General features: G+C 41.3%; 1 protein-coding gene across 1 annotated transcript in view; it reads left to right on the top strand.

Annotated features, from left to right (window-relative positions):
* Positions 1-27,585, top strand: part of LOC140477769 (integrin alpha-2-like) — a 188,164-nt gene that overhangs the window by 36,943 nt on the left and 123,636 nt on the right. Inside the window, exon 2 of the mRNA XM_072571628.1 lies at positions 1,481-1,607. Within this exon, the coding sequence (XP_072427729.1) occupies positions 1,481-1,607 (127 nt within the window). The remainder of the gene's footprint in view (positions 1-1,480; positions 1,608-27,585) is intronic.

Genomic DNA, 27,585 nt, shown 5'->3' with positions numbered 1-27,585 from the left:
TTATTGTAACATTTAGTTAACCTACATACATTCAAATTCAGCCTACTCATCTGTACTGTTTGGAGTTAATACTTGAATGACAAAGCAGGCGGGAGCAGCTGAGCACGTAAACAATGAAAATTTCTCCATTACAGATTGAAGGGTGCAGCAAATGATTACTTTCAAATACACAGCTGATTCTGATATAAGGTCTTGTGAAGTGACATAGAAGAGGTTCTACTGTCATAGCATCCTGGATAGTGTTTCCTCAGGTATCATGACTAGCAGTTTACAATAGCATTTCTTGGAAATCTCATTAGCGTTATTCAGAATGTTAAAATAGACATGTAACAACAGTGTAAATGATCCAGACATCAAGATGCTCAGAACTGAGTTTATATTCCTTCATGTGCATTAGCAGTTGCATTTCTGAAAGTGCAATGCTTGAAACATTTAAATTTTTGATCATTTTGATGCCAGAGAAACTCATTTAAAGATCCAGAACATAAAATGTAGCTTGCAAAGAGGAGAAATAAGAAAAAAAAATTTAGAAATTCACCTTAAATACTTATTATCTAAAGTTTTTGCCCTAAATTTAAGTCCATTCAGAGCTACATGTATTGTAAATGCAAGTACATCACAGTCTCTTGTCTGTGCATACTGTGTATAATGTTGATAATTAGTAGAGGATTTCAATGGAAGCTTCATGAATTGATGCAAAAATTGAGATATTGAGGTGTAGTGTAAAATGATTCATTTTCTCTCACATTCATTTGCTTATCAGAATTCTTTGAAATGAATCATTTCCCTGCATAGATTTTGGGCTGTTTTTAAACAGATGACCCAGTGGAACTTGTAAAAATAAACCTAAAACAATGTGCAGGGTTATGGGGAAAAGGCTGGAGAGTGACACAAAGTTAAAATGCTCAGAGAGTCATTGCAGACGCGATGGACTGAATGGCTTCCTTCTGTACCTTAACAATTTGGTGATTCTCTGATACGGGTCACTGTTTCCTGGGCCCCACGTCTTCCACAAACACAACTCTTCCTACTGATGGATGGACGCACCATCATGCCTACCAGATCGACCCAATACACAGCAGGAAGTGAGCTGCAGTGTGGCACGCATTGGGGCAACCAGCTCTCCATAGGTATGGGAACGAACTGGGGCCTTCAAAAATGGTGGGGCCTCTGGATATCTGGATAAGAGAGCTGGTCCGCATTTTCCATCAGCTGGCTGAGCAAGAGTAAAAACACTGTATTGCCAAAGCAAAGATATATCTGATGCAAGAAGAGATCTCCAGCTCTGAAATTATTGATCAGCCATCACATTTCTAAAGCAAAAATGCTTAAAGATAAAGTAAAAATCTATAGAATGGCTCGAGTATCAATACTCAAATAGGCTTGAGAAATGCAGAATATGTGATATTGTAGCAATTCTTCTGAAATATTTATTTTCTTCTCTATCTAATTGTGATGTTATGTTTTGTGCTTCATTTAGGTAGCCTTCTTCTTCAGCCGTCCCAGGCCTTTAATGTTGATGTGTTGGATGCCAGAAAGTTGTCAGGCCCTTCAAATGTTCAGTTTGGCACCTCCATTCAACAGTACTCCAACTCTGATGGGCAATGGTAAAGTAAAATGTATTCTAGCATGTATTTTGAGAACACTGTCTTTGGAAAATGATTCACCACCTCCACAATGTTCAATTTGGGCACTGTTAATAAAGCAGAAGAATGGATGACTTCTTAAATGTATATCAACACATTTTATCATTCTAAACAAACTCACTTGTTGATATGCAACAGAAATAGATTTTAATAGATTTTAATTTCTCTTTTTTTTTCTGGTCCGTTCTGGAGAGTTCAAGTTTACTTCATCAATTTGTGATTCCCACACTATAGGTTAAGACTCTGCAAACAGCCAGTAGAGACATTTAAATGCACCACTAAGCTCAAATGGACCTGTTGAATTGGGGTTTCCATCTTGCAGTGTCCACTTTCTCCCACCAGCAAAACTTGAATCTGTCAGGAATGTGGGCTAGGCTTCTGTTCCTGGTTCCACTCACTATTTTGAATGGTTCATAGGGCATTTCTGAATCAGCAAAAATATGGTCCTCAGTAGAAACATAGGATAACCTGATAACTGCACAAGAAAACATACAGCAGAATCTCAACTAAATAAACTCTGAGACAGGAGGGAGACCAGAGAAAATTGGGAAAACAGTTGTTGCATCAGGCTTAGATTCTCATGGGTTTTGAGAAGATTTGGAGCTCAGGTTGAGGTTCTGGATGTAGGTTTGCTCACTGAGCTGGAAGGTTCATTTTCCGATGTTTTGTCACCATACTGCTTCAGTGAGCTTCCGGCTTCATCTTGAAATGAAGACGTTACCTAGTATGGTGACGAAACATCTGAAAATGATGTTTCTGCCCAGTGAGCAAACCTTAGATTCTAAGGTTTCAGAAACTACAGAAGTGGAAAGAAGACTTAGATGGTGCCCCACCCACCCTACTAGTCTATTGCTCTTTCCTATATGCCTAGCTGTGGGATCTGAGAAATTAAAATCTGGGTAAATTGTTCAATGGATTAAGTACCTCAGGCCTCTAGTGAACATTACCTTGACAACCACTGGCAATGTGTGCTCACTTGGGTCAGAAGACTGCAGACGTTAGCAGTGTCCTACCATGAAAATCTGCATCTCTTGGGGTATGGCTGCTCAGACGATCCAAGAGAACTGATTCCTCTGCCTGCAGACCTTGGCATAGAATCTTTATTTGCTTCCTGCTGAATCTCCATATCTCCCTTCATGTTCTTATAGAATGGTGTATGGATGAGGGATGATTGCGACTGCTGGTGTTGATGGGCTTAATCATAATGGTGCTGGTGTTGATGGTTTTGATCTTAATGCTGCTGGTGTTATTGCTTCTGCTCCTCTTGTTCTTTACAAATGATCCAAGTTTAGAAATGCAGAGTCTGATCCCATGTGGTGGTGAAGGCTGACAATAGTTTAAGACAGGGGACCTGAATTTCAAAAATTTGGCTAAGCAATCTCTCAAAAGAGGGTCTATCAAAACCAATTTCTCAGCACAGGATAGTTTCAGCTCTTTGGTTTTATTGTTCGAGGTCTTCCCAACCCGTCATTTTCACAAATGAAGCAAACCTTGCTGTGTTCTTGCCTGGTTGGACTTGGCAACTCATAGAAAGCTGAGAAAACCTGTGAGCTGGCTATTAAAGCCAGTAATCCTGAGACAACTGCATCTTCCCATATACAGATGAACCTTGATTATCTGGCATTCGATTATCCGAATATCGGATTATCTTACATGATTGCAAGGTCCCGATGCTCAGCTAGACTACATTACAGCATTCAAGTATTTGGAATTCGATTAACCAAATGAAATACTGCCCATTCGTCTCCTTTGGATAATTGAGGTTCCTCTGTATTGATTATGGAGATTTCCAATTCAGCTTCAAAATTGTTCAAGTTAAACCTGAAGCTGGATGAGATCATGTTGAGTTCGTGACTTGAGGCCGCTTTTCAGAGACTTAAACAATCTGCGCCTCCCCCCCCCAACCCCCCACCCCCCTCCACCCCACCTCTGCCTGAATCCCAACAAAATCCACTACTTCTTAGCAGTTAAGATTCTGGTCTCAAGTTGTCAACAGTTGTGTAACTTATATCTTTCTATCTATATTTAAGAAGATTCTTTACTGTATTTTCTCTCAAATATTAGGAGTTCAACAGCGCTCATTCTATTTCAGTCTTGATCATGATAATGGTATGATACTGTGACATTATCTCAGATTGGCATTGGTAGTATTCTCAATTAGCTAAGCCACAAGACTCAAAAGCGAGCCAAGTTGCTATTCAGATTAAATAATGAAATCATGATTCTTTGTGAGCAGTGCAAAGCTCTGATCCTGGAGCTCTCCTTGCTTCAGTGGCTGATCCACAAATGTCTAATACAGTCTCTGGTAGACAGTAAACAAAAAAACTTAGATATTATCCAAGCTCTGTGCCATAATACTTTTACAATGATTGCCCAACTCTAAAAGCCTTTGCATTATGATACAACAAAACACCTCAGCACTGTGATTCCTATTTCTCTGTATTTTCCTGTGTAAATTCATGCAGCAGAGACTTTCAACATTAAATAAATAGTCCCCTTTAAGAAAAGAAAATTGACTGAAAATCGGTTCAACTGAATCCAGTATTCTGTTCTAAAACTAGCCTGATTCAACCCTAGGCAGACTGCACCTAAAACTCAGCTTAATGCTGAACCAAATTTTAAATCTAAACTGAATTAAACATGACTGAAGTTTATAACAGTCTCATACTTTTGGACCTTTGACTTCAAAATTTGAGTTCAAAACAATTGCAAAGGTCCAGGAAAGGACATGCAGATGAGGTTTTGCGCACAAATTCTGAAGTGAAAACATTAAGTAGGCAAAATACTTCAGATGCTGGAAATCTGAAACAAACACAGAGGATGCTGAAGAAACTCAGTCGGTCTGATAGTGTCAATGGAGAAGAATTATACCAGACTTAAAACGTTAACAGTTTCTTTCTCCTCGAATGTTGAGTTTCTTCAGAATTCTCATTTAAATACGTACAGTTGGTGTAATCTGACGACACCTGATGAAGCTACTTTCTATTTTAGGAGTTCTTCCCTATCCTTTAGTCAGTTATCTACTGACAGGATAGGGAAGAATTAACATTTTATAGCTATTTCCTGATTCGATGCTTTCACAAGCTTGAAAATTATTGATGTTTTTCTCTTAATTGTCCTGGCATAATCTATCTTTTTCCTCCTTTATCTCCTTTATTCTGAATGAATACATTCAATAGTTTCATTGTATGAGCTACTGGCAGCTTTCAACTTGCAATCAACAGAGCAAAACAGAGAAGCAACAACTTTTAAAATGAAGTCTCTATTTACCATATCAAGTGCAATATGCACAAACATTGTACTATAATTCAATTGTACCTATAGCTAACTGTAAAAACATATGTTCTCATTTTCTGTCAAGTGCAGATATTTCATGTATATGCATTAATATATTACAAATAAATATTGTATGGTTCTTCTTGGAACATCATGCACAATATTGTAAATAGAAATCAGCAGGAAGAACTGAATTCACCAGTCACTCAAATTCTCTTCTTTGTTTCTGATATTTGTCAGCTATGTTAGAAACTAGAGATACCAATATAACAATCTGCAAATAGGAAGTGACAGATCAGGGTATCACTGTTTTGCAGAATAATCATTCATCAGTGGTAAAACCAAGGAGCATTCACTGCAGTTCTAAAACAATACAACTGAGTTCTCTTGTTCATTGAATTCAAATCTTGATTCAAGTACCTGTGGGAACATCTAATGCTTATGGCATCCCCAAATTCATTGATAATGGCTCTAGCCCATAGTCATTGTGATTTTTCACATCTGCAATATTGAAGAATTTTCAAGTATTCAATAATGCAGATTTTCTCCATTATCTTAACAACAATGTTCCATTGCCTATTACATGTTAATTCTATTGTTACGTTCACAGCTAATGGTAATACTGGACAATCCAGATTTCAAAGTGAATCTTAATTGCCATAAGTAATTTTTCTGCAATTTGTTTATCATAACAGGCTGCAAGTGTACTTTTAGCAAAAGAATATCAAAGCTTATTATGCACAAAAGGAAAGTAATCATGAAATATTGTACATGATATAATAAATACTTGAAACAATTATTTATTAATATCAGAAATAGAGATTCAATCCTTTTATTCTCAACAACAACCTTACATAGACTCAACCCTCAGGGAAGGGTCTCCCTGTTTTCACTTTAAGGTTTCTCATTCAGTTGGCATAAATGCACTTTGTTTCTTTTTGGCAAATATCTGCGTTCACTCAATGTTATAATCTTTGGTTACTGTCTCTTCCTGAGACTCTTAAACATACTGCTAACACAACTTACTCCTTAACATGTAGTTCTTAATTTCATGCTTTCAGTGTTCTAGGATGTCATCCTCTCTGAGACGTTAATGTCTTCTATTTCTAAAGCTTATCTCTTACAAAGTCTGACCTCAATGATGGTGAAACTATTAGAAGCCATTCAGAGGAATAAAACAGCACACAAGACTCTAGCTGTGGCCTAATCAAAGTTCTGTACAGCTCCAAAATGACCACCCTACTCTATAATCTATGTTATGACTGGTAAAGTTAAGTGTCCCCAACACCTTATTAACTGCCCTGTTAATCTGTCCTGCTGTTTTCAGGGATCTCTGGACAAGCATGCCAAGATCCCTCTGTTGCTTTGAGCTTCCTCGTGTCCTTTCATTCAGTGAGTACTCCCTTACTTTGTTAGCTCTTTCAAAATACCTCACCTCGCATTTGTCAGGATTAAATTTCATCTGCCTTTTATCTGTCCATGTGAATAACCCATCTACATCTTTTTATAACCTATGATGTTCCTCCTTTATGGCCAATCTTTGTGTATTCTGCAAACTTTCTTCTCACACCCCAGCATTCTCATTGGCATCATTTATATATTTATCACAAAAATTAAGGAACCCACACTGACCCACTGGACACCCACCTCAGGTCACACAAATCATCCTCTGTCTCTTACCATTAAGCCAACTTTGGACACATCTTGCCAAGTTACCCTGTATCCCATGTGCTTTTACCTTCTTTATCAGTCTCACACATTGAAACTTGTCAAAAGCCTTTCTGAAATCCATATAAATCACATCAACTGTACTACCTTCAATTATATAGCTGATCATGTCCTTGAAAAGTTCGATCAAATTTGTTAGGCATGAACTCCTCTGATAAAGCCGTGTTGAATAGCCCTGGTCAAATCTGGCCTCTCCAAATGGAAATTAATTCTCTCTTTCAGAATTTTCTCCAATAACACTGATGTGAGACTTGCTGGTCTGTAATTCCCTTGCTTATCCCTATCACCTTTCTGGAAAAGTTGAACCACATTAGCTGTCCTCCAGTGTTCTGGTAACTCCCCTATAGCCAAAGAGGAAATTTGGATCATAGTATTTTTCCCCCTTGTCTCGCACAGCAGCCTGGATTCCAACTCATCCTCACCTGGAAGTTTATCCAGTTTAAGCCCGCCAAAACCTCCAATACCTCCTCACTCCCTATGTCCGTCTGCTGGAGATCCTCTGCACCTACATTCAGCTGCTGAGTGAAGACTGAAGGAAGGTATTCATTTAACACCCTATCAATATCCGCCAGCTTCAATACGGATTATTCCCTTTGTGCCTAATAGATCCTATTCTTTCCCTTGTTATCATCTCTCATTAGTATACTGATAGAATATCTTCAAATTTTATCTGCCTGGTTTCTTTCATGCCCCCTCTTTGCTCTCCTAATAACTTTCTTCTGCTCCCCCTGCATTTTCTATCAGCCACCAGAGCCGCCAATGTTTTTCATCCATGGAACTGTTCAAAGCCTCTCTTTTCCTATCTTGAATTACGAAGCCACTCAGCATTTGTTTCCTATTGTCTTGACTGTTTTGGGGACAGTTATATTGATTTAATAGTTACACCACTGATACTATAGGTCTTTTCTGCTGAGTGATTAGCTTAGGTGGCATGGTGGCTCAATGCTTACACTGCTGCCTCACAGCGCCAGCGACCTGGGTTTAATTCCTCCCTCATGCAACTGTCTGTGTGGAGTTTGAACAATCTCCCTGTGTCTGGGTGGGTTTTCTCCACATGCTTTGGTTTCTTCCCATAGTCCAAAGATGTTTAGGTTAGGTGGATTGGCAAACTAAGTTGCCCATAGTGTTAAGGGATGTGCAGACTCGATGGGTTGGCTGTAGTAAATGCAAAATGAAAGGGTAGATTTCATGGATCTGGGTGGGATACATTTGGAGGGTCAGTATTGACTCGATGGGCCAAATGGCCTACTTTCACACTCTAAGGATTTCATGATTGTCTCCAAAATTCACCAATCCATTCACTGACTTTCTGGATGGTTCTGTCTTCTTAAAAGAAGTTCCTCCCATCTCGCTGTGTGATGAGATCTTGATGCTAGGAAATAGCCTGTTCTTTTCTCTATTTTTCTAAAGTACTGGATTATTCACCTCAAGGGACTTCTAATACTTTATTTAAATACATGTAAATGCATTTACAGACAACTAGTGCTACTCACAGAACTCAAGTAAAATTAGGGGTTAATCTTTTCATATTTTGGCAAGTGTCATTTTTATCAAATTTCATGGAAGGCCCATAAGGTCTTCTGAGGTGTCTTGTGTTATCATCCCAAACTCACCTCATTAATGATCTATCATTCCTGATGAAGGGCTTTTGCCTGAAACGTCGATTTCGAAACTCCTTGGATGCTGCCTGAACTGCTGTGCTCTTCCAGCACCACTAATCCAGTATCATGCATCTATAGCAATTCTTTCAATCAATGCTATTCTGATTCTATCACTTAGTGAGAGGTGGGCGTAGGAGCAGATGTAAAGTGAGTGTGAGGTGTCTTGCGTGAAGATGGTGGCACTTATTTTGTCAGGGTGGAGAAGGTCATTGATAGCGAGTTTTGAGAAGATTTGTAGTTCAGGTTGAGGTTCTGGATGTAGGTTTGCTCGTTGAGTTGGAGGTTCATTTCCAGATGTTTCATCACCCTACTAGATAACATCTTCAGTGGGCCTCAGGTGAAGCTGTGTATTTGATTCCTGCTTTCTATTTATATGTTTGAGTTTCTTTGGGTTGGTGATGTCATTTCCTGTGGTGATGGCATTTCTTGTTATTTTTCTCAGGGGATAACATCACCATCCCAAAGAAAGCCAAACATATAAATAGAAAGCAGGAATCATGTACACTGCTTCGCCTGAGTTCCACTGAAGATGTTACCTAGTAGGGTGATGAAACGTCTGGAAATGAACCTCCCAGCTCAGCAAGCAAACCTACATCCACAAGGCCATTGATCTTCTTCCTACACAGCTGGGCCTTCCTCCAGTCAGCTGAAATAGCACCAACCTAGGTGACAACCTTGGATCAGGCTGACATGGTCTAGTGTTGTGGCCTTCTCTGTTGGTCCTGGGGAAAAAGGACATCCTCCATTTGTACCACCTTGTCCAGAGGGACCTCCAGGCCCCCATCACAAACCAGGATGGCAAATTTCTCTTGTCTGCCATGTCTAGGGCAGACTTCAGAAACTATGTACAGCAGCTTCAGACTGTCAATGCTTACACCAGTGCACAACAGCCTTGTAAAGATGGTGTGGGCAACAGGGTTGTTATAAATTTGAGGGTTTGATTTGCTCTTGGAATGTCACATGGTAAAACAGGGCTAAAATTGGATGTAAGGTATGCCACAGGGCAGAATAATCATTTCTGAGGCCTGTTTGTAAAGATAAGGCAAGAAATCTCATGAGACCTTGCAGGAAAACCGTTCCAAAAAACCTGATGCAAATCACACAGTTAAAGAAAGGTAAGATTCAGGCCAATGTTTCCATGCCTTTGAGTAAGGGGTTTCATCAGATCTGAAAGCTAGCTCATCAGATTTCCACTGTTTGCTGAATAAGTCTTCCAAATAGGAATAAAATATAAATCAGAATTAACAAAATTGTAATTGCCTGAAAATATGTTCAGTGAAGGACTATGTGAATTTTTTAATGTCAGATTTTTCATGTCATTTTTTGGTGATGTTTTTGATGGGGGCAACCTCATCATCTAATGTTTTAAAAGGTCCAGATAAACATCAGATGTCTTGGCTGACCTTATCTTCATTGTTAACTCCACTTAACATATGTATCATTAAAGGAGCTGTTAGTGCATTGGTTGATTATGACATTTGAAGGCTTGTTTCCTGTTGCCATTCATTGAACAAAGCTGTGAGCAATTCATTGAGCAGCTGAAGATCCATGCTACTGCATTGAGAAAGCAGTCTGAACTGTTACTTTCATGTCAGAATTTATAATACTCTTTGATCACTTTCCACATATATACTTGTCATTCTGTACACTGTAGTTTGAGAAACAGATCTTTTAATTAATAGGATCTCCAAAATTACAGTGGTATTCTCATCCTCTTGCCATTGATCCAGAGGAAGGAATTGTTTGATCTCATCGAAACAACACTGTTCAAAGTTAAACTTAACAAAACCTTAATCCAAAACTGTGGATTCAGCATCAGCCAAGAGAAACATGCTTAGGACCAGTTCAGTCTTGCTACATTACTTTGATCCATACTAACTCGACTGCTATGACAAGAAATATAGCTTTTCCACACTGATGGTTTTCAATTATATTAATCAGATAGTTCAATTTTCAGTTCGAGGGCTTTAAGTTATTTTGCTTCTGTAACAATACGGTACTGCAATATTAAAGAAGTGTCATAGGGTCATAGAGTCATAGAGATGTACAGCATGGAAACAGACCTTTCGGTCCAACCTGTCCATGCCGACCAGATATCCCAACCCAATCTAGTCCCACCTGCCAGCACCTGGCCCATATCCCTCCAAACCCTTCCTATTCATATACCCATCCAGATGCCTCTTAAATATCGCAATTGTACAGCCTCCACCACTTCCTCTGGCAGCTCATTTCATACACGTACCACCCTCTGCGTAAAGAAGTTGCCCCTTAGGTCTCTTTTATATCTTTCCCCTCTCACCCTAAACCTATGCCCTCTAGTTCTGGACTCCCCGACCCCAGGGAAAAGACTTTGCCTATTTACCCTATCCATGCCCCTCAAAATTTTGTAAACCTCTATAAGATCACCCCTCAGCCTCCGACGCTCGAGAAAACAGCCCCAGCCTGTTCAGCCTCTCCCTATAGCTCAAATCCACCAACCCTGGCAACATCTTTGTAAAACGTTTTTGAACCCTTTCAGGTTTCACAATATCTTTCCGAAAGGTACATCCACATACTGAATCAGAAATTGTCATGTACACACTTAACAAATTCTTCTCCATCTAATCCCTTAACGCTATGGCAGTCGAGTTTATGTTTGGAAAGTTAAAATTCCCTACCATAACTACCCTATTATTCTTACAGATAGCTGAGGTCTCCTTACAAGTTTGTTTCTCAATTTCCCTCTGACTATTAGGGGGTCTATAATACAATCCCAATAAGGTTATCATCCCTTTCTTATTTCAGTTCCACCTAAATAACTTCCCTGGATGTATTTCCAGGAATATCCTCCCTCAGCACAGCTGTAATGCTATCCCTTATCAAAAATACCACCCCCCCCCCACCCTACCCCCCCCACCACCACCACCCCTCCTCTCTGTTAGGCCCCTTGCATTGAAATAAATGCAGTTTAATTTATTAGTCCTACCTTGTCCCTGCCTGCCCTGACTATTTCACTCTCTTCTGTTCTCAACTGTACCAGTGTTAGATTGATCTCTTTCCTCACTATCTCCCTGGGTCCCAACCCCATTCCCCCCTCCCCACCTTACTAGTTGAAATCCTGCCGAGCCGCCCTAGCAAATTTCCCTGCCAGTATATTAGTCCCCTTCCAATTTAGATGCAATCTGACCTTCTTGTACAGGTCACTTCTACCCCAAAAGAGATTCCAATGATCCAAAAATGTGAATCCTTCTCCCATTCACCAGCTCCTCAGCCATGCATTCATCCTTTTCCTGCCCTCACTAGCTCATAGCACCGGGATATTACTACTCTTCCAAAAGAACTAATTGTTGTCCTTCTGATGTAATTTCCCAAGATAGAAAGACTGAACACAGCTATGGATCATCTAGTGACTCTCAAACTTGTCAAACAACCACTGATTAGGACTGAGAGATTCGTTGCAGACTACTTACTACGAGATTCTTTCTACTTCAAAACTTCAGAGTTGGACCTTGAAGAAATCCTGCCTGTAATTTAAATAATTGTTTATAGAGGGCATAATAAAATCCATTTGTAACCATTTCTGCTATGTAAGTCTGCAATCTATGTATATTGTAGCATTCAGGACACAGGGTATTTCATTGCTGTTTATATTTAATCCCAACCAGGAGCAAGGATAGTTCTTACTGCAGGGCTTTTTAAGTGAGAGGCTAATTCCAAATGCAGTGAATACCAGTGACAGATCTGTCAGTTTGTCAGTAAGCCGGGTCTAACAGGGTTATTTCATATTAAAATGCTGCTGTTTTCTGGCTCCATTCAGCTGGGTGGAAGGGCTGACCATGAGTAGACTGACCATGACTGCACAGAGCAGCCAGAGAACTAGAATCGTACAATGATTAGAATCCTGAATGCACACTTTGAGAAACCCAGTGGGATGAGATCTTGGGAGAAGTAATTGAATAGGTCAGAGGTGTACAGTAGTATTGTGGAGAAACAGGCACTGTGTATCTGTTAGAGGCTAGAGAATAACCAGGCCAAAAGAGTGGAATGTAGTCAAAGAAGTAAGTCAGATCAGCGGGAAAAGAAGACCAAGAATATTTTAATGGGTTTGCACGTCCTGTTTTTCTCTTTATTCATGGGATGAAGACATTACTGACAGGGCAGCATTTATTGTCCAGAGGGCAGTTAAGAGTTAACCACATTGCTGTGGGTCCAGAGTCATATGTAGGCCAGGTCAGATAAGGATAGCATCTTCCTTCCCTGAAGGACATTAGTAAATTAGATGCTTTTTCCTGACAATTGATTCATGGTCATCATTACATTCTTCAATCCAGATATATTTTACTGAATCCAAATTCCACCACCAGCAGCCATTGCAGGATTTGAACCTGGATCCCCAGAATGTTATTTGGATTAACAGTCCAGCAATAAGACTACTAGGCCATCAGCACCCCCACATCCTGTGGGCTGTCCAATCAAAGTTTTCCTGTTAATTCATATTTATTTCATATTAATTCTGAAAGTTAGAGCATAGGCTTGCATAGTAAAGTTACTTTGTGATTGCATTCTTGTAGTAAGTAGTTGGGATTTCAAAGTTTGCTTCCAAGGAGAACGGCCCAGTTTCAACATAGCTGAAGTCCCTTATCCCTAAAACCATTCTCATGAATGTTTCCCACACACCCTCTAATGTGCTCACATTCTCCCAAAACTGTGGTGCTCAAAACTAGATGCAATACTCCAGGTGAAGTTAAACCAGCATTTTATATAGGGAGGGTTTAACCTTCATGTTTTTATAGACTATGGCCCTTTGTAAAAGATAGAATGCTGTATGTTTTACTAACTGATCTCACTGCTTGTCTCATATACACATGAAATGCCTAGATCCTCTGCTCCTGCACCCCTTTCAGGATGCACACATTATTTTATATCGTGGCCTTGATTCTTACCACAATGGAGAAGCTCTCTGTCGTGGCAAAAATAGCTGTTGAGCCCAGAAATTATAATTCTCACCTCAGCCCATGGCACTTCCCATTTTCATGGTGGCAGGAACGGTGGTCCATTGGGATTTGCACATGTTTCATGGGGGCAGCTGACCATTTAACTGATTCTAGTCAAGGTGGATTTTGTCATTCAGTGGTATGAAACCCAAAGTATGCAGAACAAACCTGGTAAGTGGGAAAAGGGTACAGGGCAGAGCTTTGCATGGTGTTTACGAGGGGCCATCCAGAATGGATACACGTCAAAGATGATAGTGCTTGGCATGGAGGATTTGTGGTGATAGTGTGAGTGCAGGAGTTTAATTGGAATGGAGGATATGAGGAAGATGGGGGTGGGTAAAAGGGAATAGTTTTGCATTGCTGCTATAAAGGTATTTTATAGGACTTGACGTAGCATAGATCAGCATTGAGGGGTGAGTAGTTAGGAGTTTGCCAACAAGTCATGAGCTTGTATGTATGGGGTGTGGGGTGGGTGTGGGGTTTGAGGAGGAGAGGTGTGTGAGGGCTGGAGTGATGTGTCTTGTTTTATTCTGTCTTTAAAATAGCTGAAATGCCAGAGCCCCGAGGCAGTCGTTCCAACTAAACCACCTCCACATCCAGCAACCCCCTCAACTCAAAACCTGCAGATAGCCAAGATTACTTCCTATTCCATATTCTTATTGCCAAACAGTCAAGCAAAATGACCAGCCAAGTAACCAGTAAAGTTTCCATGAAGTGGAAGGTTGACATGAACGAATTAGTGTGTTTTAAGGCAAAACATCATCAAGCCCCTGAACTGAAAACCATAATAATCTGATTACTGTTAGTGAAAAATAATTGTTACTGCAAGTGAGGATGTAATTACATAGCTGTCAGTTTTAAATATGCCAAGGTTGTATGGCCCAGGCATGTACTCCCTTGATTGATTCAGACACTTAAATGCCTGCTAATATTATTTTTTTTAACCTTGCCTCACCAACCTATCACAGAATGCAAGGATTAATGTTACTTATTTTCCTAGAATTCTGTGTATGTAGTTCAGGTGGCAGATTCCTACTTGCGCTTAGCACAGTATATCTCTGCTGCCAACGAGACACAGTTGTCTTCTGCATGTGGGAATGTTGGTGACTGTAAGAGAATGGACTGACATCTAAGTGCAGAGAGTTGGTAGATTTGTGCTAATGTTACTCAAATGTGGCCCATACAAATGCTCCAGAGTTACAGAGCAGAATGTGACTGCTCCTGGAAAGTCAGATCATATTGGGAGACTGGTGGAATTATGGGGAGCCAGTTGTAATTGGCTTCCCAATATGATAATTTGCTTCGAGCCATTGTACCATCAGTGGAACTGACTTTCATAGAATCCCTATAGTGTGGAAACAAGCCCTTTGACCCAACAAATTCACACCAACCCTCTGAAGAATGACCCAACCAGACACCATTCCCCTACCCAATATTTACCCCTGATTAATGTACCTCACCTACACATCATTGAACACTACAGGCAATTTAGCATGGCCAATTCACCTAACCTGCACATCTTTGGATTGTGGGAGGAAACCCACACAGACACGAGGAGAACATGCAAACTCCACACAGACAGTCACCTGAGGCTGGAACAGAACCCGGGTCCCTGGCACTGTGAGGTAGCAGTGCTAACCACTGAGCCACCGTGCTGCCCTGCAAAACTATCTGTACGACAAGGTGGAGGGAAGCAAATATAAATATTGCAATGGTCTATTGATAGTCATTTTATTGACATTTTTTCAAGAGCAGATCATCCCCTTGCTACACAGGTAGGATGTCAGTTGAATACCAGTAACACCTTTGTGAGGAGAAAGTATTGTTTTCATTCAGAGGGCCCAAACAAGGCAGGTAGTCCCTGTGACCCTTGCAGTTGCTGCAGAGGGGTCTCTCCTCCATCAGTACATTTTAAAGTTTTTAAACATTTTACCATCAGTCTTGTGTAGGTTTCAGGTTTTCTGCATGTTTCAGCAGTGAGCACTATTCCTAGTGGGGCTCCTGTGCTGCCAACTCTTTAATTTGGTTGGCAGTTCCCATGGGTGGGCACCCCTCCTTTCACCCCATACAGGACAGAAATGATGGTGGCAACTTATTGATACCCCTGTTGAAATTAAAATTGAAATGTACGTCCTACTGTAATATCAGTAATATCCTTCAGAAAAGGAAAATGACCATCCTCACCCAATCTCATCTTCATCTAACTCCTTACCAATTGCCATGGGGTTGACTTCTAATAACCCTCTGAAATGGATCAGAAAGCCACTCATTTGCATCAAATTTGAACAAGAGTTAACAGAGGATTCCCCTGCATTGGTGTAAGTGTTGGCAATGCCAAATGCACACCATGCCTTTGCCAGCCTGCAAAGTGCTCCTTGCTGACACCTGCAGGCTTGTACTAAAATTGGGAGAGCTGTCTCACAGACTAGCCATGCAACAGCCTGATGCAGTTACATTTACTGAATCATATCTTACTGGCAATGGCCCAAAGTCCTGCAACACCATCCATGTCATATCCTTTCCCACTGGTAGGATGGGTCCATCAGATTTAATGATATAGGAGGGAGGGAGTGTTCTCATTGCATCAGATCAAACATGAGCAACAAAACATCCCACTTATTACAATCTACCACTACAAGCTCCTGACGTCTCTCCTGCCCACCACAGTTGATGAGTCAGTGCTTCTTTATATTGCACATCACTTGGAGGAAGCACTGAGGTTGGCAAGGGCATCAAATGTACTCTGGGTGGGTACATCAGTGTCCATGACCAATAAGTAGCTCCACTACTGACTGAGTGCGAAGACCTGAAGGATGTATCAGCCAGACTGAGGGAAACAACAAGGCAGAATAATTTACTACATTTTTATCAATCTACCTCTTACAGGTGCATCTGTCCGTGATACATTGGTATGAGTGAACATTGCACAGTCATTGTGGAGATGAAGGCATTAATTTCACATTGACCATAATCTCCATCATGTTCCATTGTGATAAATGGGATGCACTCAGAATAGCAACTTAAAATTGAGCAATAATAAGGCACTATGGGTCGTCAGCAACAACATTACAATCTGTAACCTCATGACCCAGGCTATTCCCCACTATGCCAGCAAGTAGAGGGATCTACCCAGTTCTATAAAGAATGCAGGAAGGTATGCTTGAAACAAGCTCCAGCCATACCATGTCAACAGGATGAAACTACAACACAGGGCAACTTGCATGTTAGAAAGTAGAAGGTGCATGCAATTGACATAGCTAAGAAATCCCACAACTATTGGATCAGATCTAAGCTCTGCAATCCTGAATGATGGTGGATAATTAAGCATCAATGGTAACAGGATGTTCCATCAAAATACCCATCCTCAATGAGGGGGCTGTTCATGCACATTAGTGCCACGTGCAAGGATCTGCAAGCATCTTCCAGCTGAGGTACTGAGGCGCTTGATCCACATCAGCCAGTCCCCAGCATCATAAATATCAATCTTCAACCAATTCCATCCTCTCCACATGATATCAAGACAATATTCTGGCAATACTATTGAAGACTTGTATATTAAAACTAGCTACGCACCTGTAACGGCAATCTTAGCCAAACTGTTTCAATATGGTTACAGCATGGACACCTACCATATGGAGAATATCCCAGCTGCATCCTATCCACAGAGAAAAAACAGGAAAAATATAACCCACCCAGATACTGCCCTATTAGATTACTCTTGATCATCGTTGAAAAGTGTGGTACTGGAAAAACACACCAAAGTGATGGCAAGTGTTGTCACCAGCACTATCAAATAATATTTAGTCAATAATAACCTGCTCACTGATGCTGAGTTTGGATTCCACCAGGGCTACTCAGCAACTGACCTCATTACAGCCTTGATCCAACCATGGACAAAAGAGCTGAACTGAAGAGGTGAGGGGAGAATGATTGTGCTTGATATCAAGGCAGCATTTACCATAAGACTATAAGACTGACATCAAGAGATTCTTGATTAGCAGGGGAATCAAGGGTTACAGGGAAAGGGCAGGGAAGTGGACGTGAGAAATGTCGGATCAGCCATGATCTTACTAATGGCGAGCAGACTCAAGGGGGCTGAATGGCCTGCTACTGTTCCATTTTTTTACGGGCTGGCGGCATTTGGTCCCAATTATTTATTTTATGGTGTGCAGACCTCTGAGGTGCATGCACAGCTGCAGCCTCTGAGTCTGGAAATCAGTAGTCAGCACACTGATCACACTGATCAGCATGAATAAAACCAAGGAGTGACTATGTAGCTAAGCTCCCATGATTCCCCTACAGGAGATACTCACTTTAACATGCGAATAAAAATGCAATTGCCAGAGAAGCGCAGATTAGTTGAAGGGTCATTTGGCTGTGTTTTTTTTTAATTTCAAAAATATACTTTATTCATAAAATTATTTGGATCTCTATACAATTGGTCATGCCATTCTTGTGCACACATTACATTGCTTTACATACAGACATCGAAATTTATTTTTCCTATATACAAGTCTGTACATTTACTATCCAGCTCTTCTGCTGAGGCATCAGCAGAGCCCAAATGACTGGGTGGCCCCCCTGTTCTTCTTAGGCAGGCAGATGTTACACAGTGGTCTTTCCCCACCATGCCTTGGCGGCAGCTGCCCCAAGCTTCAGCACGCCCCTCAACACGTAGTCCTAGACCTTGGAATGTGCCAGTCTGCAACATTCAGTCAGGGTCAACTCTTTCAGCTGGAAGATCAACAGGTTTTGGACTGTCCAAAGAGCGTCTTTCACCGAGTTGATGATCCTCCAGGCACAGTTGATGTTCGTCTCGGTGTGCATCCCGGGGAACAGACCATAGAGCACAGAGTCCCACGTCACGGAGCTTCTCAGGACGAACCTCAACAAACACCATTGCATTCATCTCCAGACTTCTTCTGCATAGGCACATTCCAGAAGGAGATGTGTGACAGTCTCGTCCCCCCCGCAGCCGCTTCGAGGGCAGCGTGCGGTGCGGCAGAGAGTCCGAGTGTGCATAAAGGATCTCACAGGCAGAGCCCTTCTCACCACCAGCCAAGTCATGAAGTCATGTCTTGGTGCTTGTTGCAAAGTTCTGGCGATGAGGCATTCTGCCAAATGACTTTGATAGTCTGCCCAGGGAAGCGCTCAACAGGATCCGCCCTCTCCATTTCCCGAAGAGTCTGAAGGACACTACGTGCTGACCACTTCCTGATGGATTTGTGGTCAAAGGTGTTTTTCTTCATAAACTTCTCCACAAAGTACAGGTGATACGGAACGGTCCAACTACTTGGAGTATTCGGTGGCAGCAAGGCCAGGCCCATCCTTCGCAACACTCGGGACAGGTAGAACCTCAGTATATTTGGCTGTGTTGGATGAATGGATCAGATGAGAGCCATCATTTGATTGCTGTGCTGGATGGAATGGCTCAGACATGCCTCCTTGCCTCATCATCCTGAAGGTCATTGCAGTGTGGATTGGACTCTCCTTCAGGGAGAAAACCCAAGAAGACAAAAAGGCTTCTAACATTGCTTATTTTATATTTCAATGTACAAGAATTTGTTTGCTGGTAAACTAAAATTCCTTTGCTGCTTTTCATTCCCCTTGCAAATAAACTGACCTGAATTTGCATATGGACATGTAAATTCAGTCCAGAAGTAGGCCAGTCAACCCTTGAGCATTGTTTGTTTTTCACTGAGGTTGTGGCTGAACTGTTTGTGCTTGGAATTCCACATTCCCAACTACTCCTGCCAGCCTTCGATTTCAACATTGCTAATTCGGTCACTGCCATTTTTAGAAAGTTGTGTTGTACTTCCTGCAATTGTTGATTCCACAAATGATGTCAGTTTAAATCAATACAGAGTTCAGCAGGCATATGTGATGCTGCAAATGTTTGCTGCTAACAGTTTGCCAATATCATACAAATGTTTTTTTTTTAATAAATTCACAAATCACTTGAAACAAACCCTGAAATGGAGCTGTGATGGGAACTATGAGGTCAGATGGCCTGATTCACAGCACTTTTGATTGAACCATGTCCCGAAAGTTGAGGGGGGCATGTTGAGTCCACAATTTCCAAAGTGTATGTCCTATTGATCAAGCCTCTGTCCCGAGAGTATAGTGATGTGACTTCAGTACATGTGGATTAGACTTAGCTCAGTCTGATTGCTGTTTTCTAGTTTATCACTCTCAAAGGAAACTATTTAGTTCTTTTTAGACTCTTTACCTCCAGATTCCAAAAAAACTAAAGAGGGAAATTATTTCAAAATACTGCTGTCTTTTATATCTACGACTTGTTGCTTCAGACATGCAATGTTAAATAAAGCAGTCACTTACTCAGTGCCTGTCATTAAATACATTGATGTTTTTCTATTTATTTCTATAAAGCACAGTTGATGAACTTTACTCGAAAGTACTCGATGAACTTTACAAGGATGAGGGGGTGATTTCATTGAAACTTACAGAATGCTGAGAGGCCTAGATAGACTGGATGTGGAAAAGATGGTGAGAACGACTAGGACCTGAGGGCATAGCCTCAGCGTGAAAGTGCGACCCTTTAAAACTGAGAAGAGGAGGAATTTCTTCAGGTGGTTAATCTGCGGAACTCATTGTCACAGAAGGCTGTAGAGGCTAAGTTATTGAGTTTACTTAAGATTCAGATAAATAGGTTTTTGATTGGTAAGGGGAGAAGGCAGGAGAATGGTGTTGAAAACTACATCAGCCGTGATGAAATGGTAGAACATTCTCAATGGGCCAAATGGCCGAATTGTACTCCTACATTTTGTGTTCTTAGGATCTATGAAGCACCACTTAATTTGAGAAATATTGGTATATTTTTGCATACACATTTTTAATGGGAAAAGGGCAGGCTTGCTTAATCATCAATAATATGATCACTGATGCTGAGTTTAGATTCTGTCAGGACCACTGAGCTCCTGCCTTCATTACAGCTTTTGTGCAAACAGAGGATGAACTTAAGAGGGGAGGTGAAGTGACTATCCATGATATCAAAGTAGCATTTAATCAAATATGGTCATCGAGGAGCTTGTGTAAAACTGAAGTAAATTCTAATCAGGGACAATTGTCCACTGTCTGGAGTCACAGCATGAAAGCAGGTATAATCTAAATATAATTTTAAAAGACTGGAATTGCAAGCTAGTTGCAGCAAAGGTGACATTGAAATATCATCAATTTCAGTAAAAACCCTTTCTCTTCATTAATGTTCTTAAGGGAGGGAAATCTACCATTCTTACTGAGTCTGGCTGACATGTGACTCCAGATCCAGAGCAATGCAGTTGATTTTAACTGCCCTGTGAAGTGGTCCAGTGCTTTAATCAAACCAATTATGGATGGACAACAAATCTGCTCACCTTCCAAGAAAGAATAAAGATTATTGAAAAAAAAACTTGGCCTAAAGGAAAATGATTTTGATTGTTGGAAGTTAGTCTCGGTACCAAAACCACCTTCAGCTGTTTCATCATTGATCATAAGGTCAGAAGTGGGGATGTTCACCAGCGTTTGCACAATATTCAGCACCATTCATAATTCGACAGCTACTGTAATGGGTCTGTGTCCGAATGCAGGAAGAACTGGTCAATATTCAGGCTTGGGCTAATAGCTTGCAGATACACAGAAGTACCAAAGAACCACCATCTTACCTCAAAGGGAGAAGACAGATGGTGGTAGTGGAGATTTGATTTTCAGACCGGAGTCCTGTGACCAATGGTGTGCCACAAGGATTGTTGCCAGGTCCACTGCTTTTTGTCATTTATATAAATTATTAGGATGCAAACATGGAAGGTATAGTTAGTAAGATGACACCAAAATTGGAGATGTAATGAACAGCAAAGAAGATTATCTCAGAGTACAACAGGATCTTGATCAGATGGATCAATGAACTGAGGATGTGCAGATGGAGGTTAGTTTAGATAAATATGAGGTGCTGCATTTTGGAAAGGCAAATCAAGGCAGGACTTATACACTTAAGGTCCTAGGGAGTGTTGCTGAACAATGAGACCTTGGAGTGCAGTTTAATAGTTTCTTGAAAGTGGAGTAGATAGGATAGTGAAGGCGGCGTTTTGTATGCTTGTCTTTATTAGTCGGAGCATTGAGTATCGGAGTTAAGAGATCCTGTTGCAGCCGTATAGAACATTGGTTTGGCCACTTTTGAAATGTTGCACGCAATTCTGGTGTGTGTGTGTGTGCATATGTGGATAGGAGGGATAGGTGAAGGAGACAGGATGCCAACTTGTGAAATGTTTCAAAGAACATCTCCGGAATACATGCACCAATCAACCTCACCATCCCATGGCCGATCACTTCAACTCCTCCTCCCACTCTGCCAAGGACATGCAGGTCCTGGGCCTCATCCATCACCACATTCTAGCCACCCAAAACCTGGAGGAAGAACACCTCATCTTCCGCCTTGGGACCCTCCCAACCACACGGAATCAATGTCAATTTCGCCAATTTCCTGATCTCCCCTCCCATCACCTTTATCCCAGATCCAACCTTCCCACTCAGCACCACCCTCTTGAACTGTCCTACCTGTCCATCTTCCTTCCCACCTATCTGCTGCACCCTCCCCACTGATCTATCACCATCACCCCCATCTTCATCTACCAATCACATTCCCAGCTACCTTCACCCCCCAGCCCCACCCCACCTTCCCATTTATTTCTCAGGCTCCTTGGCAACCTCCCTCCCCCCAATATTCTGATGAAGAGCCTATGCTTGAATCACCAACTCTTCTGCTCCTCGGATGCTGCCTGATCAGCTGTGCTTTTCCAGACCACACTTTTTGACTCTTAGCTTTCTGGACATAAATGTCAATCATAGTGTTGTGAATCAGACCAACTGGCCTCAGTTTAGTTCCATTCTGTGTTCACATCCCACGTCCATTTCAGGATGTTTTTTTTCAGGTGATTTGTGAAATTTGGTAAACAGAAAGAGTAAATCAACAAAAGGTGAATCATAGCATGTTTCCATCTACTGATGATCAAGGAGGGCAGTCTAGATAGCACACAACCCTTGCATTTGTCCCATGGCAAGGTAATTTGTGTATCATGTCCACCATGTAGTTTATTAATCATGTTTTAACAATGCTGATTTGAAACATTGATTTTTTTATTATTAGGGACATCAAGCAATGACCATCCACTGTGTATGTCATTAGAATAGGTGTTTTTTCATATTTGTCCTTATATCTTTGATATTAATGGGAAAATAAAGTTCTCACACAATGAAGTGGTGAATGAATTACCTGGGAATATAGTGGAGGCAGGTTCAATCAAAGCATTCAAATGGAATGAGAAGAGATAGCCATCTAGACCGTGTCCAAAAGTGTGGCGCTGGAAAAGCACAGCAGGTCAGGCAGCATCTGAGGAGCAGAAGAGGCGATGTTTCAGGCATAAGCCCTTTATCAGAAATTCCTGATGAAGGGCTTATGCCCAAAACATTGATTTTTCTGTTCCTCAGATATTGCCTGACCTGCTGTGCTTTTCCAGCATCATACTTTTCAACTCTGATCTTCAGCATTGGCAGTGCTCTCTTTTTCATCTAGACAATGTCCGTCTATTATAATCAGCTTTGTAAGAGCTTTGCATGAATGTTTGTGGACCCAACTACAAAAAAAACAGGCTGTTTGTTTGACAGTCCTCCATTCAATCTGGAGAATGCAACCTAGGCATTCCTAATTGAATCTCTCAGTGCTCCTGTTTGCTGTTGTTGCATGGCCGACATGATAACTGCTCCATAAGTCAGGATTTCTGTTCACTTGTCCAAGTCTCTGTTGTCAAACACTCCCTGCAGTTGTCTGTAGAAGTCTGAGCTGGCACAATTGATCCCATATTCGAGTTCCTCTTTAATGTGGCCTTTTGAGAAATACGACTGACAAGATACTGGATGTATCAGCAAATTGTAGAACCTCTCCTCCAACATCTGTGGGGTGGAATATTTACCTGCCCAGATGTGGCTTGATATATGAGTGTTATTTTGGCAGCGTTAAAAGCCTGGGGAGTTTCTCAAAGGTAGTCTTAAAGAGATTGGGTGTGGTTTGCAACTCTGGAGCAGAGTAGATGTCAATGATTATGGTCAGTTTTATTCTAATAACAGACATTTGGGCTGGATCTTAACATGGGGATAGTGGCCCTGGTGACCAGGTGGAAAGTTGCTTTAGAATGGGCTCTCCAGAAAATGAAAAAAACAAAAAGAAAATGAAGTATTCCTAATTCACTCTCTGTTCAGTCTCACAGGACATAAGGGAGGTACATCAGAGACTGGGTCACCGAGGTTGCTCTGATGCAGTCACAGATCTCCACAGAGTAGATTACCAGAGTAGTAACAACCTGGGAGCAGTCACAGGCCCACACTTCAAGTCATAATATAGGTTGTTTTGTGGAAAATTGAAAAGAGAAAAGGGAAAGAATTGTTAATAACAAAAGGATCGGATCAATCAATAAAGAAGCAACTGTTACTCCTTGAAGTAAGAATTCAATTTTATTGTATTGATATTTTGTCGATAACTTCATAAAAGACATAGTATTGCTTAAATTTCAAAATCACTTACCTACACAAATATCACATTGTTTTGCCCATACTGCCACTTTTTTATTTATCAGAGTAAACATCAATGCTGTGTGACCTTCTACATGCCTCTATGCCAAGGACAGTTTCTTACGGAGCTCAGATCCTGGAAATAGTTGCAGCATTTATTAACTGTATTGTGGAGGTGGAGGAAGGAAATGAGTAACATTAATGATGAGCTGTTTCATATATGTCTTCAGCCCACTCCCTCGACTTCGTACTATGCACTATTATCTCTTCACAGACTGAATCACAGTGAATCACAGGCCATGGGTATCAACTTCTAAGTGTTCACTTTTAGAAACTGGGCCTGTTTTCAGCTTTAGTCAGTGAGATCCCATCACTAGACCAAGGATACACTTATTTTTTGTCTAGAATGGAATTAATTGATCATCTGTCTTAGTCAAAAAATTCCAATGCACTACAAAGCTCATTGAATCCATGAAGGTGCCAGTTTAGTCTCACTATGTTTGATTGGGATTAAATAGATAAGCATATACATGAAGGAAAATCCTAAACGAACAAGAATCCTTCCAGTGGATGATTATTGATTGACATCCCAAATCAAAAACAAACCCAACAAGCGCTCAAACTCTTCTTTCGAATCAGCAGTGTTAACAGACTTTTTTGCTAAATTATGAGAAGCAATATTTCTTGCTCTCAGCAAAAGATCTGGCATTCTGAACCTCTGAACCTTTTCTATTCTCCATCCCCACTATTTACAAAATGGGTTTTCAGTTTAAATCTACCCATGAAGCACAGCAAAAAGCAGTGTTGAGAGCAAGTACATTCATGGTGTTCCTGTTGCTATTTCCACTTAGACATGAACCGCAAATTGATTTCCAAAGCCACAACTGTTATCCTAAGCATCTCAGATCTGCTTAAACTCAGAGGATTATGTGCTATCTAGACTGTCCTTCTTAGTCTTTAATAGCTGCACACACGTAGTGGTTCTCCTTATCTTAATTTATTCTTGTATGGGATGTAGACATTGCTGACCATTTCTGGCCAATCTTCAATTGTCCTTCAACTGAGTGATTTGCTAAGCCATTTCAGAAAGCAGTTAAGAGATAGCTATATGGTTATGGATCTGGGGTTATATGTAAGGCAAAGAGATAATGATGAAAGATTCCCTTTTTGAAAAGGACATTAGTGAACCAGATGGGAGTTTGCACAATTTTCTGTTGTTAAAAATGAGACTAACTTTGACATTCCAGATTTACTAATTGAATTTAAATTCTACCAGTTCCCTTGGTGGGATTTGAAACCACAGACCCCAAGAGAATTAGGTGGTCCTATGGATATTAGTCAAATTACATTATCACGACATAATCATCTCCCAAAATTGGCATTGGTTCCCCATTTGCTGATGTAGGCTTTTGACTGCTCTCTCAAGCTTCTTATCCTCTTGCCCACATTTCAGCCTGCCACTCGTGGCATCCACACCCGTTCTTACAAAGTCCCATCCTTCCCCAAAGGGGCACACCAGGGATCCAAAACATTTCCTAAATTGGGATGTTTCACTGCCGCTGCTAACTGCCACTGATAGGCACCCCAGCAACTGTGGGGCCTGGTGTGACAGTGTGATCTCCCATCTATATATATCTCCATCCCATCAAAACTTTACTCGCAATTACATCATTAATATGTCCAACTGAACCACAGGAGTTAAACTATTCAAGTCAATATTAGCGATGGCACTTTCTTCATTAGGGCAAATAGTGAGGATTAGAATAACATCCATCAAATGTTCAGGAAAGTTATTTAGTCTGTCATTTGTGCTGGCACTTTCAGTAGATTATATGGGAGCTTCTGAGGTGTTAAAGACTTATCTTTCAACAAGAGCTGGGTGAAGAGATAGATTGGCTCTGTTGGAGCCCGATGTAATTTATGTCTTCAGGAACAGAACACTTACAGCATTAGCTGCAGTCTTACAACAAAACAGTGCAATTGTACGTTTCTTGTTTCTTAGTTCTAGCCAGGTTGACTTTATTTCTGAACCCTTTGTGCTGTCCTCTTTCTCCAGCATTACAATGCTTTCCTTAGTCGAAGAGTGTGGCACTGGAAAAGCACAGCAGGTCAGTTAGCATCTGAGAGCAGGAGAGTCAATATTTCGGGCATAAGCCATTCATCAGGAATGTTTGGGGGCGGTGTGGAAGGGGGCTAAGAGATAAATAGAAGGGTGAGGGTGGGGCTGGGGGGGAAGGTAGCTGGGAAGATGAAACGTGGATGCAGGTGGGAGTTGGTTGTGTTAGGTCAGTGGGGAGAGTGGAGCAGATAGGTGGGAAGGAAGATGGACAGGTAAGACCGTTCAAGAGGGCGGTACCTAGTTGGAGGATTGGATCCGAGATGAGATGGAGGAAGGGAAAATTTGGAAACTGGTGAAGTCGATTTTGATGCTGTGTGGTTGGAAGGTCCCAAGGGGGAAAATGAGGCATTCTTCCTCTAGTCTTTGAGTGGCTAGGATTTGGCGGTGGAGGAGGCCCAGGATGTGCATGTCCTTGGAGGAGTGGGAGGGGGAGTTGAAGTGGTCAGCCACAGGGTGCTGGGATTGTTTAGGGTATGTGTCCCTGAGATGTTCTCTGAAACGCTTCGCGAGTTGACGGCCTGTCTTCCCGATGTAGAGGACGACACATCGAAAGCAATGGACATAGTTGGTAACATAGGTGGATGTGCAGGCAAATCTCTGCCAATTTTTTCACATCCGGTAGAAATTTTCCTACACATCCTCCCACCTAGTCTACAGTGTCTGTACAACACCTCAAAAGGATAGTTAAGCCTTGTATGATGCTCAGCTATCCTATCATTGACTTGAACAAAATCTTCAGAACATGTCAAACCCAAATAAATGGTCTCCTGAAGTTCTAGATCTAACCCAAAGATGAGACAACTTGGAGAAGAGCTGTTATATGCTTACAAGTGAATGTCATGAAGGGTGTGTTTGAATTATTTGTATTTTTTAGAATTCTCAAGAAGTTTTGGAAGGTGCTGCCTGAGGATCATTGGTAAATGTCTGCAGTGCATCTTGTACACAGAACACACTGCAGTTACTGAGTGGATGTTTGTGGATGTGGTTGCAATCAAACAGTCTTGATGGTATCAAGATTCCTCAGTGTATTTGGAGCTGCACATATCCAGGCAAGTGGGGAGTATTCTATAATACTCCTGACTTGTGACTAGAAGCTGGTGGGGAGTCAGGAGCTGAGTTACTCATCAGAGTATACCTAGCCTCTTACCTGCTCCTGCAGCTACAGTACTTATGCTGTGAGTACAGTGGAATGCTTGGTCAATGGAAAACTCAGATTTTGATAGAGGGGGTTTTAATGATGGTAACCTCATTATATTTCAAGGGGAGGTTGTCTGCAGTTGAAGATGGTCATTGTCTGCAGTTGTGTTACACAAATGTTACTTGCCACTTGACAGCTCAGGCTTAGTTATTGTCCAGGTCTTGTTGCATTTGAACATTGACCGCTTCAGTATCTGAGGAGTCACAAATGATGCTTGACATTATGCAATCATTGTAAACATCTCCATTTCTGACCTTATGATGAAGGGAAGGTCATTGATGAAGTAACTGAAAATGTTTGGGCCTAGGACAGTACCCTGGGGAACTCCTGCAGAGATGTCCTGGAGCTGAGATGACCACAACCACAATCATCTTCCTAGGTTCCTTGATGCCATACTCAGTCAAATGTGGTCTTGACGTCAAGGGAT

This window comes from Chiloscyllium punctatum, chromosome 1 (genome assembly GCF_047496795.1).
Source record: "Chiloscyllium punctatum isolate Juve2018m chromosome 1, sChiPun1.3, whole genome shotgun sequence".
NCBI classification, from domain to species: domain Eukaryota; kingdom Metazoa; phylum Chordata; class Chondrichthyes; order Orectolobiformes; family Hemiscylliidae; genus Chiloscyllium; species Chiloscyllium punctatum.
Note: the sequence above shows the minus strand (reverse complement) of the source record. Positions and strands in the feature narration are given on the sequence as shown.